The sequence below is a fragment of the Labrus mixtus genome, chromosome 10, assembly GCF_963584025.1.
Source record: "Labrus mixtus chromosome 10, fLabMix1.1, whole genome shotgun sequence".
Taxonomy (NCBI): Eukaryota; Metazoa; Chordata; class Actinopteri; order Labriformes; family Labridae; genus Labrus; species Labrus mixtus.
Genome location: NC_083621.1, coordinates 12,766,474 through 12,783,146, shown reverse-complemented (window position 1 = coordinate 12,783,146; position 16,673 = coordinate 12,766,474). Strand labels below are relative to the sequence as shown.

At 41.9% G+C, this 16,673-nt stretch overlaps 2 protein-coding genes and 1 long non-coding RNA gene across 3 annotated transcripts in view; 1 reads left to right on the top strand and 2 right to left on the bottom strand.

Moving 5' to 3' along the window:
* The window catches only part of rab41 (RAB41, member RAS oncogene family), a 209,847-nt gene that overhangs the window by 131,251 nt on the left and 61,923 nt on the right, over positions 1-16,673 (top strand). The window lies entirely within an intron of this gene.
* LOC132982101 (uncharacterized) overlaps positions 1-16,673 on the bottom strand; it is a 33,612-nt gene that overhangs the window by 13,631 nt on the left and 3,308 nt on the right. Inside the window, exon 2 of the long non-coding RNA XR_009674665.1 lies at positions 15,839-15,929. This is a non-coding gene — a long non-coding RNA (uncharacterized LOC132982101). The remainder of the gene's footprint in view (positions 1-15,838; positions 15,930-16,673) is intronic.
* On the bottom strand, positions 9,728-11,677 carry sox3 (SRY-box transcription factor 3). Its single transcript, XM_061048362.1, has one exon. The coding sequence runs from the start codon at positions 11,369-11,371 to the stop codon at positions 10,469-10,471; it is 903 nt and encodes a 300-aa protein (XP_060904345.1). The 5' UTR covers positions 11,372-11,677; the 3' UTR covers positions 9,728-10,468.

The following is a 16,673-nucleotide window of genomic DNA, read 5'->3' as shown; positions in this document are numbered from 1 at the left end:
TTTATTCTTGATGTTTGGTGTTAGCTGAAGAGAGAGAGAGAGGACATGCTGGGAGGAGAGAGTGGGGGGATAACATGCAGCATAGAGCAGAGTTTGGATCCGAACCTGTGGCCGCTGCGATGAGCACAATCACCTCTGTACATCGGCATCGCAAAATAACCACTGGGCTTTCTGATGTTGTTGCATTTCCATTGCTTTTTTAAAAATAATTGGGCTGTTTGTCTTTAAATGTTCAGTCCTTTTCCTAGTGTTTTCTTTAACTTTGTTTAGCAAAAGTAATCCACTCTGTGTTTGGTGTTTGCATTATACATAAAGCTACTGTTCAGTCCCTAGAAAATGACCCTGTTAAAGGAGACATCTTCAATAAATCAGAGAGAAAGAAGTAGATGGAAAAAGTCATTGTGCTTACAATTATTATTTTCTGTAACCAGAGATGAAACTATTGACAAACCATTTCAGCTCCACTTTAAAGGGTTTGGGGGGGGGGAGGTTAAAATAGGTTGAAGGCTAGCAAAGGTACTGTGATCCTGGTGAAAATTATTTTACTGCTACACTGTTTCTTTAACCACAGTAAGTGTGGGAAATTGAACAAATTGGTGATGGATATAAAGAAATAGTAAGATGAAATTAGGCTCACAGAAAGAAAACGAAATTTGGCATTGTGGCTTTTAAAGCCTTTATCTACTGAGAAGGCCTAAAATGTAGGAGTGTTGACACTTTGAGTGATACAAAGCTCTAATCAGTACACCGAGCTGCCATGATGTACATCTTTTGGTTGATGTGTGAATGAACTGACATGTATAGTATGTGTGCATTTAAAGTGAATCTCTTGTACCTGTTGTTCAGAGGGTGTCCGAGTCCTCTTGGGGTGTGTCATCCTTTTGACGAGACGCAAAAACAGATGTCATTCATTCAGTCGATCGCTACTTGTGCTCTCTTTAATTATTGCTGCCACTTTGTGTCAAAATATTTTTGTTGGCTTTTTTTATTACATCCTATGTTACTCTATGATGAAATGATTTAACATTAACTTCTATTTCTTAGTAAAACATTCAGTATGTTGCCTTTAACTAGTTAAAAAATAGTTAGAAAATGGGAACTTTAGGAGGGCTGGATTCTGATAATGTAAACAATAAGGGGGGGAAACAACATCGTCATTAGAGTGGCTGTTAGATAGAAGGGCTTGTTTGTGGTTTCAATGACTCAGATTGAGGGAAGGCCTTAACCGGACAGACCACGTGAGTCATAGTTTGCGAAAAGAAATACAGTGAATCTGGCCCAAATTTTCCCTGTGAGTCTCCATCTTTCCACCTGTAGACAAAAGCCGTATGAGCTACATTTTAAACACACACACACACACACACACACACACACACATACAATATGTTAGCATAACACTCCAGTCTGCTCTCTGTCACACATACACTTATAAACACACAAACCCTCCCTATGTTACTGGAGCTGCCGTGCTGGGAACACACCCTCGGGGACAGGAATAACAGGCCACTCCAGCGCATGAGGACATCTTAGACACAGTGGCACCACACAAGCATGATGACTCTTTAACGTGTCCTTATCTCCATCCCTAATCCTCGGCCGCTTCTCCGTCAGCTACTGTTTACACCAAGCACAAGTCAAGAGCTAAAGCAGAAACTGGACTTTTCTTAATTCTGAGTGACTGAAGTCCACTAGAAATCCTTTGAGGAAGGACTCTAGTGTGGAGGGAGCCTCATATTGAATACGGATTGAAATTTACATGACAACTTAGGAAAAATGCTTTTTTATTACTCATTCATCCCCTAAATCACTTGGCTCCCCCGCTCCTTTCCTCTGCCGGAGCTATTAAATCACCATCTTGACCCTGCGACCTGGGGCCGCAGCCATAAAGAGCCCCCTGTGGGTCAGAGGCCTGATTGTAACATTTGAATATGAAATGGACTTGGTCGGGCCTGGAAACAGCCCCATGCGCTTAGACACAGGCTGACCCCCAGGAGTGAGGCCTGCTTCAACGGCCCCCAGGGCCCCAAAGCTCCAACTTCTTCTCTCAGCGAGGATTTACTTGGACTTGAGAAGTCGGGAGAGGCAGAGAGAGAGAGAGAGGGCTGAAGTCGGGGGTGGAGGGGTGAGGGAAGCGGGGTGTAGGGGTTGAGAGAGAGTGAGGGAGAAGAGAAAGAGAGAGGGCAGACATTTGAATAAGACAAGAAGCGATTGGTGTTTGCATGACAAAGGAGCCCGCCATCTCCCCTGATTGGTGTCACAGCGCAGCACTAAAGCCATGCAGCCCCCCGGGGTGGGGTGATGTGAGGAGCACAGGCATGTTTATGCATCCAAGGTGTGATATTAGGGAGGGAGAGCGTGGGCCCATCATCAAGTTTTGGGTTAAGAAGTTTGTGCGCATATTCTTAAAGAAGAAGTTTGCATTATTCGGGGAAAAAACTGGCATGCAACTTTTTCTTTTTGAAGACTGCGTTTTTAACTTGAGCAACTTTTTCAACAACAAACCAGTTCATTTATATGTAGGTCTGACTTCACAGGATACGGCAGATATGATCAAAACCACTGGGGTTTTGAGATTATAAAACAGAAGTATTGTTACCATTTCCAGCAGGGAAAGGTAGATAAGAATTCAGTGATTTAGACAGGCTGTAAACAAGCTGTCAGTTTAGCTTAATTATGAGAAACACTGAGAGGGAACACAAAAGTGAAAGAGCAAAGTGCACACAAAGTTGAATGAAGAGTTTCGTTATAACTTTTTTGGACAATTTAAGTTTTAATTTAAATGTTCCAACTAATTGTTTGTTCAAAATTAGTTTAGAATTGGAATATAATACATTTGTTTTATCTGGCTTTATGTCTCACACCTGCATTGACATTAATTTACTGCTCTGTGCACCTTTGAATTGCCCTGGGGACAAATAAAGTTTTTTTAAATTGAACTGAATATCTTTGAATTTAATGACTGACAACAGACATGGCCAAAGCTTTGGAAATAAGATGGAAAGATAATGGCATGACCTGATGCTTTAGTTAAAAATCAACTTCAAAATTAAACTCCAGTTTAGTAAAGTAGACAGCTTTGCCAGATTGCTGCATTATGTTTGTGCATCAGACTCCACCTCGTCTCTGAAAGCAAATACTGCTATGCGTCCTCCTTCCCTACCTGATCTCCTGTCCTTCTTATTATTCAGATCAGGTGTTAAGACCATCACCGTCAACGGCACCCTGCTGGGCTGTCAGTCGGGTCGTCAGCTACTGCAGGTGAACCTCTGGCACCAACAAGTCCGGACCATCCGCCTCCCCTCCTGCACCCACTCCCTCCTTAAGTTTTGATGGAAACATTGACAAGAGCAGAGAGGAGAGAGGATCATATGAGGCGGCAAATCCAGGGAGCTTTTGAAGGGGATTTCACAGCTCAATAACTTTGGACAATTTGTTTACAATCCCCATTATTACAAGCCCCATGGGAGGAGGTGTATGCATAAACATTGATGCAGTTTAGATATTGCAGATTAGCTCAAACAAAGTTTGTGGTGCAGGCGTGTGAAGTGCAAGAAAAAGTATCACAGGGGGTCATAGCGAGGAGGGATGACGATGAAGGAAGAGCAAGTGAGAGTTAGCGAGGTCACTCAAAATCTCTCTCTCTCTCTCACACACACACACACACACACACACACAACCCCCGCAGACAAAGCCTCCACAGGCTCATCTTGGCAGAGCTGCGGGCCCTCGGGGACACACCTCCAAGAGAGATGGCCTGACTAACTCTCCATGGCAACTAATCAATAAGTGACAGAGTCAGTCAGGACTGACCCGGAGCTGAGGGTGTCCGACCCCCCCCCCCCCCCCCCGGTTCCCAGGGTTACACTCCCGTAAACCACACGCACACAGACGGGGCTACAATAAAATTCAAAGTATACCTAAATTGACCAGTCCCCATAGGACAGTAAATCTTTGCTCTTAATTAGTCTGCATTTTGCAAAAGTCTTTCCAGTGGCTCCATATTTTGTTTTGTGTATAGCATACGTGTGGTCATGTAGCGGGGAGGGGGGGGGCACATGTTGGCACAGGTTACTGAATGAACAAAGCTCCTGACAATAGCAATATGATCAGAGGGTCTCCAGCATTGTTTGTCTGTCAATCCGTGTTCCTTCTCACTGTCCTCGACAAACACTAATCAATATCTGTGCCCTACATGAGAAGCCTAATCTTCACCCTTAAGTCCTCACACCCCTCCTCCCTTAACTCTGCATTGTCTTGCAGCAGTGCCATACGTACTCTGCTGTCCCAAGGCATAGTATATACATCAGCACTCGCACACTTGCCCCCATTTTTTTTTTTTTTTTCAAGGCTTCCAGGATGGGTCAAGAAGTGGGGTCAGAACCCGAATTTGGCAAAATTAGAAGCAATGCTACATGCTCCAGTGTTCTTAGACAAAGTGATGAGTGCTAAAGAAAGGGACCATCTGCAGCACACACTCTTTTACACACTGGAGTGTTGCTCAGCGCCTGAGCTTTCCTTAACACACATTAGAGGCAACCGTTTGTATGTAATTGCCCTTACAGGTTATTCAGGAAGAGGCCTCTTGATCCAGTTTCATTCTTACTTGTGTGTCTGTGTGTGTGTGTGTGTGTGTGTGTGTGTGTGTGTGTGTGTGTGTGTGTGTGTGTGTGTGTGTGTGTGTGTGTGTGTGTGTGTGTTTTACTCATCTTCCTCCAACCACAATTACAGGCGAAAACAAGTCCAAGTAAACCTCAGTAGCGCTTAGTTGAACAAAAACACCAAAAGGATCCTCCATTAGAAAAAAACTCTCTAAACAAACAGACCCAGAACAGAATCCTCCCATTTCAGCTGTTCGTGTGATTTGTATTTGTTTTGTTTGGGACAAAAGAGGCGGTAATCCTGTCTCATATTTGACACGTCTCATATTCACACACACCTGCTGGGGCAGAGTAAATACAGCGTCAGCGGCGGACACCTTAATGGATGACCCTCGCATTAAAACCATAAGTCAGGGTAATGCCTAAAGCAGGCATGTTGACACGAGATGTGAAAGAGACGAGCCCATTCCGGATATGAGTGATGAGAAGTCGCCACATCACAGGTAACTCGCATGTGTACAGAATTTATAGTCTGTACATAGGTCGAACAACATCAAGGACTCAGTTCTCAGCAAAATCTCAAATGTTGAATAATTTCAGTTTTAAGGACTCATTTTCACCAGGCTTTTTTCTTTTTACACTTGTGCCATATTATTATTATTACTTGTGACAAATGTTTCTTTAACATGTATCTGCAGAAATCGTTTGTATCAAATCAGAGCACATGTTGTTTGTTATCTGTTCTTACTTGTTATCATTCCTTTAAACATCGTTTTACCTTTAGCTCTTTTACTCGAACACAAATATCAGAACTTACGACACCTTTTTATTTAGAAACAGATTGTTTACTTTAGTTTTAATGCACATGAGAAGTATCATCTTTGGACATTTATGCAATGAGAGAGATGAATCCAGTGCATGTCAATCACAGTCGTAACATAAAGAAAACAATGCATAAGACGCATCCGGACAAACAATAGGAATATTCAAGACTGGAGAAGTTTCCCTTGTTGTTGTTTATGTTTTATATTTGGGTTTTTAATGTCTTTACTAGAGAGGACAGTAGATATAGTATTAAAACAGGGAGAGAGATTGGGGAATGACATGCAGGAAAGGAGCCACAGGTCAGACTTGAACCCGTGTTTACCGCTTGGAGGATTACAGCCTTCATGCATGGGGTGCAACCTAACCACTAGGCCACCGGCACTCCTCAACAGCAGAGGAGTGGTGAAGTTAATTTAGTTAATCTCAGATTTTTTTTAAACTCATCCAAAGTTATAATTATCATATGTTTATTATATGAACCTATGCTCAGTTAGCTTTGCACAACAGATGCCCTTCAGATGGCTTTGACATTACGAGTACATTGAGTACTTTATTTCACCCTTTACTTCAGTACAGAAGTATAAAATATTTCTATCTTTACATGGGTATTTTCTAACACAAGTATCTGGACTTCAGCTTGGGTAAAGTGTATTTTTGCGGACTCTGCCAATCAGACATACTTTTTTTTCCTTCACTTCTCATGCACTTTTGCACCCTCAATTACCCTATAGCAGCTTGGCGCCTGAAAGTCTATAAGGCCTTAATTCAACTAATTTACCTTCCATCTACATGAGCACAAGTAACTTGCTACTGGGCGGATGCAGTTTGTTGAGTGGCGGTATGCTCGTCTTTGAAGCATTTCCCACTCAGCATTCTTTGTGGTTGTGTAAGGCATGACTATCCAACCACAGCTATCATTAATGAGACATTTGCATCACGCAACAAGTCCGCCGGCGCTCACATGTGTTCAAGAGAGGAGAGGGAAAATTGGGGATGTACTCAGAAGAAGAAAAAATGGTCAAATGTGATTTTTCTAGTGTCTCCTTTGAGTGGAGGGGTGGGTGAGTGGAGAAGGGATTGAGAGGACGGTGCAGTGGAGAGGGATGGCTCTCATTGGGTCAGCCCAGAAGCCCTGACCCCAGGAGGATTTGATGCAACTTTCCCACGCAGGGAGTCGACCTGAGAGGAGCTCGTTAACAACATCTGCCCCAGTTCAGGGAGATTAACCCCCACCCCAACCCCCGCACCTCCACACACACACACACACACACACACACACACACACACACACATGACCACGCACTGACTCTGCTGTCAATCTCACTACCTCACACGAGTCCCTCTGCTCTCTGGACAGGGCCTGACCAAGCCGGAAGGGCCACTCCAGGTCCCCTAAGGGCTGGCCTCAGAGGGCCTCCTGGAGATCCCAGCCACAGCAGATCAATACAGTCTGCCTCTGTCATAGGTGCAGTCCCTATGCACTCATTCATCCGCTTACACTCAAACTATGCTGCTGGGTGACGTCTGCTCTGCACAGGCTACAGATAATATGAAGTGTTGAGAATAGAATCAGGTGTGTCCTCCTGCAGGAGGCCACCCAGCCAGTCGAGCAGGTGACTTAGTGATGTCACCAACGTCATGTTTGTGTAATGAGTTTTCCACTCATCATGCTGACGTAAAAAAGGAGACACTCCAAAATAAGAAACACCTCTTTTTTTTCTTTTCTTTTTTTACCACCTCATTCTCATGTACTTAAGATAACATGCAACTGACAGGGCATGTTGTGACATAGTATAGGGGAGAGTAAAATGTGAAAAACAGGATGGGCTGAAACACGGTGCCGTGCTTATGCTGCACGTATGTGTAGGTGTGCACACGGTGGCAGAACCCAGTCGGAATCCGCTGAATCCATGTTCTACAGGGCTATAATTAGGTTAGTTTTTGGAGAGGGGGTTAAACAAACAGGGGCTGTGAGGTCATAGGCAGATGGAAGTGGGATATGCCTGCACTTGCTGAGTGGGCACAGAGCTGCACATGACAGCAGAGAGAGCGAGAGAGAGAGAGGCCCTCGGGTGCTCAGCAGGGGGAGAGTAAGGGGGGGGGGGGGGGGGGGGATGGGAGCAGAGGGGGGGGCAGTGGTGGTTAGGGGGAGCCTGAGTCGGATGGCCTCACTGCCAGAACATTCAAACACAATCAATAGCCGTGCATGGCTCGGACATACACCTTTCCACAAATGAGGGGGTGACATTGCTGTGCCAAATCACAGAAACAGGAAGTAAAAGATGCATCACAATAAACTAACTTTTTCTAATGTCATACAAGTTTCACATAGCTTGTTTAGCAAAAACTCAGCTGTTATCAAATCTATTTTTTTACAACATTTTATCCTTTTATCAAGACTGATTCTTTATTGTGGTATTTAGTCTGTTCATATTACAGTCTACTTAATTATCAGTATTCATTTCATTCATTATCCATATGTGGCTGTTTTTTTTTTTTTTTTTTTTAATGTATATGAAGCGTCCCTTCCAACTGCTCAAACAGAGTGCTTTATCAAGTTGTTTTGGACTGATTGATGGGTGGAAAGTTAACCTACAGGTAGGTGTATTTGAGCAGGTGAGGTTACATCTTTCTTTTTTTTTTTTTAGAGTTTGATGCTTTACTCCATCCAGTCCACAGCAAACCCTCTGACAAAGAGAAGCAGGAAAAAGAAAAGCTGCTTAATTACAAAAAAATGAGTTGGAGAGTGTGATTAGGTGACGGGTGGCTGCTGGCACGCTAGAATGACTTAAGACCCTGTCAGTGAATGCAGGGAGGTCTGGATAATCTTTCCCTCCACAAAGGTGCGTGGGGCTAATCCAGGCCGCTGTGCTGAGCCGTGGATCAGGTCCTGCAGGGAGTGTGGGAAGGCCAGCGGGACCGCCACTGCCTCGGCCCCTCTTGGTGGCCACAGCTTATTTATGCTGAGGTGCATTGCTGCTCCATTTACACACACCTACACACAAAACACATCCACCTTTGCAATTTCAGCCACTTTGTGAGCGATGAGGAAGTTTATGAAAGTGGTGCAATTTTTGTATTAATTCAAAAAAAGATGCACTATGTTGGTCTCAGTTTATCTAGTCATTAATGCATTTAAACAGAAACAACTTAGTGAAGAGAAGTCGCTGTGGCGCTCATCCATTTAAATACCCTCATGGTTACTGTGTAAGGGTTTGTCTGTGCATGGAAGTAAATTAAATATCTGGATGTTGAAATTCCATTCAAAATGCCAAATATGGAATAGGGAAAACTTAATTCCATTCTTAGTATTAATTCATTAGAGTGTTTTCCAAATATAGAGTCTCACATATGAAATCCTACAGCACTGAAAAGTACAGAAAAAATGCCAAAAGATAAGTTTGGGGTACAATGAAGAAGTCTTTTTTTAATATTATTTTAACATGTACATTTTTATAAAGCAGAGATGTTTCTCTCGTCTTTGTTCGATTTATTATTTGTATTCTTGAATGTGTTTTTTTTTCAGATATTTATCACATAAATCTTGTGATCAATCAATCAGTATTAATTGGTTTACCACCAACTCAGAACAAATGTTTTCTAAAGTCACTTTACAAAAATGAGGTCCAGACCGCACTCTTGGTGATAAACATGAACACACTTTTGAGGCTGACTGGTGGCACACAGTGATGAAAACTTGTGATTAAAACGTGTAAGTCTGTCTTCAGCTGGTTAATAATGAAATGAAGGAGAGAACTGGACTTTTTTTTTTTAGAGAAAAAGGTATAACAACTTAACACAATTAACCAAAGTTTTCTTTTTCTCACAAGCAATTAAAAACGAATTCTAAGAGCAAAAAGGAAATCTTTATTCTTGCTATTCCCAAACTAAATCGCCTGTAAATACATTTATTTGAGAACTTTTTCATAATATTCTTGATTTTAAGATGTTGATGATGATGAAATATTCATAGATATTTTTTTTAAACACAGGAACAGTAAATTATAGTAGTCTCTTATTTATTTCAGACATGTGAAACTAAAAAAAAAAAGACTTTTTAAAATCATTTTAGTGCCCTCTCCATGAAGATAAATCTGATGTTTTGAAGATGTTAGTATCAAATTAAGAGTCCTAAAATAACAGAGAGTGATTCAGTGTTTTGGAGATCTATACAGATTAAACAACAAAAGCATCACTTTTCAGCTCTTGTGCTCCCTTGGGATTAAAACTGCACTCCAGAGATTTTTAAACAACCTGATTTCAAAGCAGCTAATTATGTAACAATCAAAGCACAGAGTCAACAATCATGTTTTGTACAAATTTATTCAGCATTTAAGAATAGAGGATGGTCTTAAAATATGTAGAAACGTCAGTTTAAATAAACCTTTTTTTTTCGTTCAGGAGAATGAGTAAACATGACACTGTCAGAACCATCACAGAAAATAACATTTTACAAAACAAAAATTGAACATTTTCACGTGACAAAACATCGGGCTCACAAGCTAAAAAGAAAACAATCTTACTATAAATAAAACTTGCGTTTGCGACCCGCACAGTCTTAACGTTCCATTGTAACCTAAATTTCATGAGGAAGAGGAGGAGGAGGAGGAGGAGGAGAAAAAAAAAACGAGAAGACTACAGAAATTTGGACAAAGTCAAGACAACTGACATTCTAAAAATTAAGTGTAAACATTTATGAAGCAACTTTTTTTCCATCCAGCTTTTCTGAAATACGCCAGCCTCTCTGAACGAGGCCACATGCCTTTTCATGGAGAGAAAATATGGCATTCATTAAAATATAGAAGTCAAATTCTTCTACATACGTCTGATTGCTTTATACTTATGATAAAAAGCCTCTTTACTCTGACGGGCTCAACGCTCACTCTCTGGTCCATTTCTACGTCATTTTTTTCAAAATGGACAACAAAGATTAAACTGTTTCTGAACAAAACAAACTGTTGAACGTTGTATCTACAGCAACCAAAAAAGTTCAAGTATCCGAAGTACTTTTTTTTTTAAAGTTTTTAAGAGTCTGTTTTTGTCTCTCAGATGTGTGTAAGGGGTAGCGTGCCGTTGACGCCCGTCCCTGCGCTCTGGTAGTGCGGGTGGACGCTGTGTAACCGGCTGCTCTGCAGGGAGGAGTGCTCCGCGCTGTCCCCGCCGGGAGGCAGGTACATGCTTATCATATCCCTCAGGTCCCCCAAACACGCCCGCTGAGAGTGGGACGTGATGGCCGGCGGGGGGGAACTGGGCTCGGTCTTGCAAACAGACGCCATGGAGCTGAGTCCCATGGCACTGGAGGTCTGCTGTGTGTACGCCGGGGACATGCTGTACGTGGAGGCTGCGTTCATGTAGGTCTGTGCTGAGGACATCATGGGGTACTGGAGCCCAGCCATCTCGTACCGGTGCATCTGCTGGATCTGCGGGCTGTTCATGCTGTGATGCTGCGGGTAAGCCAACTGGTCCTGCATGAGGGAATACGCGCTGTTCGTCCAGCCGTTCATGTGCGCGTAACCGTCCATCCTCTGCCCCACAGACACTGAGTTGTTGACGACGTTGGATCCAGGCGCAAGCAGACCCCCCGGCAAAGAGTACTTGTCTTTCTTGAGCAAGGTCTTGGTCTTCCTGCGGGGACGGTACTTATAATCCGGGTGCTCCTTCATGTGCATGGCACGCAGACGCTTGGCCTCGTCGATAAACGGTCTCTTCTCAGCGTCGGTCAGAAGTTTCCAGTCCGCACCGAGCCGCTTGCTGATCTCAGAGTTGTGCATTTTGGGGTTTTCTTGCGCCATCTTCCTCCGCTGTCCCCTGGACCACACCATGAAGGCATTCATCGGACGCTTTACGCGCTCTGCGTCGTTGGCACTGTTGTTCTTTGCGCCCGGCGCCGAGCCCGAATTGGACTGCGGGAGCGGGGTCTTGATCTCGGTTTCCATCATGTTATACATTCTCTCAAAAGTGTTCACTCACAGGCACAGAAAAAAAAAAGTTAAAGTTCACTAAGCAGCGCCAGAAGTCAAAGAGGTAGAGATACTGACCAGTCTCATACGATTGGAAAAAAAAAAAGTTGTTCCCAAAGAGGCAACAGAGTGCAGGTGCTTCAGGTTTCTCTAGGCTCAGTACAGCTCTGTCCCGCACGGCTCCCAACAGAAGTCTAAACTTGTTCGCCAAGCTCATCTGTTAATAGGCCTGGTGGCCGGACCATGTGATGTGGATTGACAGCATGACAATGAGGAGGGTACGACCAATCAGAGCGCAGCTCCACAGATCCACCAGAGCGCACAGGGCTGTGTTTTGGTGGAAGGAGGAGGGAGAGCTCAAGTTTTTAAAACAGATACCTGAGCGCAAAATGTGAGAGATTTCCTTTAGCTATGATGTGAGAAAATGAAAAGGCAGTTGATTACATTGATAATGAACACACGTTCCCTGATTGCATAAAAAAAAAATATTTTAGGAATGAACTGTAACCAAAAATATGTTGTTTAAAATGTTTCTGTCCATTTACAATCTGGGTGAACTATTATGAGCCAACCATGCAAACAAAGTTGTGAAGTCCGTGTTAAACCATGATCTACATTTAATGCTGCAGAGAAACAAAAGTCTTAGGGATGGATGTCAATAAATAATTTACAGAGGGAAAACAGACATGAAAAAAAACAGACTTGAAAACGAGCGTAAATGGTTCAGGTTATAAGAGGAATAGTGGAGTAAACGGTGCCTTTTGCTGAGGGAAAATTTATGTCATTCGTAAATGCTGTAAAACTGATGTTTAGTAGCCTACTCACACTTTGATCAAATACATTTTCCATGATGTAAAAAATTACCAATCCTATGGTGAACAGCCGTTAGGATACATATTTCATAAAATTAGATTTTTTTTTATACCTGCTCGGAAGTTTGGATTGCAAATGTTCTGATCAGAGTTTATTTTATCGGTACACTTGTGGCGAAATCAAATCAGTCCAACAATTTAAATGAGCTCGACTGAAGGAATATTCTCACAAAGTAAACGTGAGAAAATAGCTGAAATCAAAGCCGAAGACTCCACTTAAATGTGTTAAATGACATTCAGATTTCTGATAAATATATTGATGATAAATTGTCTGATCTCATTATCTATAAAGTTACCTAAATGTGACTCAAATTAAAATAAGACAGTGATGGTCAGGTTGAGATTGAACTACTTTTAGGTTTCCTGAGTGTTTCTGTCGTGTGGTTGAGGTTCCCACAAAGCAAAACTCTAATGCATCAACGACCTCTTGTGGAGGGGACAGAACATCTCTTTAATCCCGGAGGAGCAGGAGAGTCTCGACTCCAGCAGCTCCCTGTGGGTCAAACACTTCACTATCAAACCTCGAGCTCCTGTTTGCGGACTTGTTTTCTCTCGGTGCTGTTAATGGTTATTAAAATGATCACCGTGGAGTGGTCTGTATTTTGCATGTGTCTCTTTACAAACGACCTGAAACTCGGTAAGAGCCCAACAGGGTAAAAAAACTCACACCTGCTAATGACCACGAGCGGATCGCCCACCGAAAGCCACCATTAACACCTCAGCATATACATGAGCTCTGCGGGGAACACTTCGATTTATGTGCATTTTAAAGTGTCTCAGCTCCCACAGCGCCAAGACCTGACATGCAGCTATACTGCGTCCACCTGAGGGACGTTCACATTCTTATTTAGCGATTTAACCTTTAAAACAACTGAGAAAGAAAAGCTTCAAATGCAAAAGCCTATTTTAAAAAGGAAAAAAAAAAACAACTTAAAAACACAGAGTCAGGACAGGCTAATTTTAGTGCTTGATGAGTGTCTTGCGTTATTTTTTAATGAGTCATAAAATCAGTCATTGTTGCTCTTCTTTGCAGCTAAGCATTAATAAAAGTTTCCATTTTAATTTTAGAATATAAACGTCCAACACTAAAAATAAAGAAGCGTATTGTATTTTGGGATTAAAGTGTATTTTTGTAGACATTATTTATGGCTGAATGTCGACCTGAGAGACCTAAAAATCAGACATAAAGAGAGATTCTATGTATTACTTGTAAAGCTGCCTTTATCTTAAACTGATAGAGCCAATCGGCCATATAGTTGCAGTAGATCATATGAAAAGAGACATCACTTCATGAATTTAATTTTCACGTTCAATGGGGCGTCGCACATCGAGCAGGAGCAATAAAACTAACGTCCAATTAGCAGCCATCCATTCTCAGGGAGCAGTTATTTGTTTATCTGGCCACATCTCAATACTGATCCGCTTGTAATCTTCTTATGGAAATGGCCCGGTAGCAGGGAGAGAGAAAGAGAGAAAAAAAAACGTCACCAGGAGTAACCCGGAGTTGGGTAATGAGGGCCTCTGTGCAGCTAATTTCCTAATTAAGGAGCGAGGGACCACCAGCGCAGTCTGCTCGGATTCAGCTTCAACAAGCCCCACAGACCTTATAGGAGGCTCCCTGTGCGCGCGGAGGGAGGACAACACTGATGAATGTTGGGACATATGTGGACGTCCTGATGGGAGGATAGAACCTGCGCGCAATCAGCTCAATCGGGGATAATTCAATGGTTTAAAATAGATTAATTGCGCATGTGCATGAAGCCTGAAAGCAGACATTTCACCCCAAACGTCTTGAGGAAAAAATACATATTGGGACATTTCGTTAGGATAAAGATTTCATTGATAATAAACTGTATTTTTAGTTTAAATTAAACGTTGTGGTCGACAGAGCACTATAGGCTACTTGCTGACTAGGTGAGTTAAGAATCAAAGACTATGTGTTTTGATTTAATAAAAGGCCTCTGGGCCTTGAATAAAACATACAGAAATGTACGTTTTGCAGAAACTGTATGGGAATTGTAGTCTAATTTAATTGACACGACAAAGAGACATTTGTAGTCAGTTCCGTTCTCTACATGTCCAAATACAGCTTCAGCTTTGTGAAGCACAACTTTGATATTACACGTCCAGACTCAGCGACTCTGCAGTAAATAAAGAACCAATAATTGTTTGTGATTTATTGCTTCTTCGTGTTCGTTTTTATGGTAACTGCCTGCCTGTACAAGTGTTTTTTTTCTTTTCTTGTAGGCTATATTATTTCATTTTCACGGCACCAAACAGGACAGAGACATTTCCGACAATCGAAAGTGGCATCTCAAAGCCACAATAAACAACATTATTCCTCCGTGTCCGTTTTTAAACCCCGCGACCTCCAGAATCAATAACTTTTTTTGTTTCAGCTCAGTGACTGCGGACAAGGCCTTTGAGAAACAGTAATTAACAAAGAATGGCTTTTCAATTACAGCCACAATGGAGAGCGTCTCATTAAGATTTGCATGATTTTTGGACGAGGAATGCAAATGAAGATGCAATTTACGCACGGTCTGCTGTTCCCATTGTGCCGGCGTGAATGGTCGCGTCCTCCCAGTTCAACACAGGTAAAATAATATTCACGGGTCATTTAGAGGAATAAAAGTGCTGCTATTATCACCTCTTTATTCCACAAAGCATAGAGAGGATTCCTCATGGTAATGAGACTTATTTGACCCAGAGGAGTTGTTAGAAATATTTCACAAAAAATAGCTTAATGTGTGAAATCTCTGAGTGTAATGCAGTCATGGCTGAGGACACATCCAGACTTTTTTGTTGTATAATTTATAAAATTATTACATGTTTTATATTATCTCTCATGAACATGTGATTTATTATAATTAATTATTGCTTAACTTATGTCAGAGAATGATCACAAAAGCTTCTAAAAATATAAATACATTATTCTGCAAAATGCACATTATACACAGATGAATAAATAGATTTATAACATTATGAGGTATAGCAACAGGTATCATTTCATGATAGTCTCTTGGAGTGTCTGCTTTGAGGATCTGTGCAGGGAGCTTCTTTTTTCACATTTAGATCAGTTTGAAACAAAATAAAATAAACTGTTTTATTTGTATATTTTTTCATTCTGCTGCTGCTGCAAAAAAGTTTTAAGTCACCAAAATCTTCTTGAGACCCTCCAAAACATTTTGAAAAGCCAACAAAAAGTTTACAAAAACAATTTCCCCCTCATATAAAGTCTCATTATTCATTTTGAAAGCCTTTAATTATTTACAGTTACAGTACAATTTTTGAAAAGTGAAAAGATGTCCAAAACCATGAGCCAATGAAATAATAATTGAAGATATTCATGTGAGCTGCTTTCTTATCTCCTGACAGAGACGAGTGATTATAAACTGTACTATATATATGTGCATCATGATGAGGGAATAAAGGCCAGGTAGGGATATTGAAGGGAAATGATTTTTTTTTAAGTGCTTCTTTCACTTTCCTTGATAATCCCCTCTCAGGATGGCTACACATGTTGTTTTTTATGTCGCCATGAGAGACAGAGAGGAGGAAGCAGACACATTAGTAAACTCACCACATGATGATCAAGTCTTGCTGTGGCTCCTTCGGAGGCAGTAGAGATGTCCGTGTTGTGTTCTTATAGGTGAAGGGACCGTCACTCAAACCTTCAAAAGAAGCAGAAACACACAGAGTCAGAGAGGAAAGACCTCAGGAGAGATTTAGTGGAGTGTTTCCAGTCTGACGGGAGGACTCATGGCTAATGGAAAGTGCTGCATTCTTGTCTCCCCTGTAGTCATGTGGCGATGTCTTCCACCCTCCTCATACTAACTTTTTTGACCTCAACTTGTAAAACAACATACTCAAAATCTGTTTTTCCTTACCCTGTGCTTCAAACTTCAGCTGCTTTTTTTTTCTCCTCAGCAGGCCAAGCATGTCCCTCCTCATTATTTCCTTGTGTGTGGAAGGCGAAGGCTGCTGAAAACAGACCGGTGTAATCTCTTTAACCCGCCACTGTCATAAGCAGACAAGGCGTGACCACCCAACGCTCTGCTCCATCTCACTCAGCCAGGGGAGCATTTTCTCACTCCATCAGGTCTCTTTGGGATGGAGCTGCTTATCATTTAGGGACGCAATGTTTCATCAAGTATGCTCAACACATAAGTGCATGCTAAATTGTTACACACAGATGCCTGGGGTTAATCACAGTTACAACCTCTCCATATAATCATGTGCGTCGTGTGCAGTTAAAAAATCATAAACTCACTGACCCTTGGAGTTCTCGTAATTGACACTGGCAATTTTTTTTTCTTCTAGCGGTGGTTATTGGCTAATGAAGCTAAAAGCAAATTAAATTCTATCACAGGAGAGGACATCACTGGGAGCATTTATGAAATGAATACACAATGATT

Excerpts from the sequence above, each read along its gene's own strand:
- sox3 (XM_061048362.1), bottom strand. The coding sequence starts at position 11,371 with ATGTATAACATGATGGAAACCGAGATCAAGACCCCGCTCCCGCAGTCC.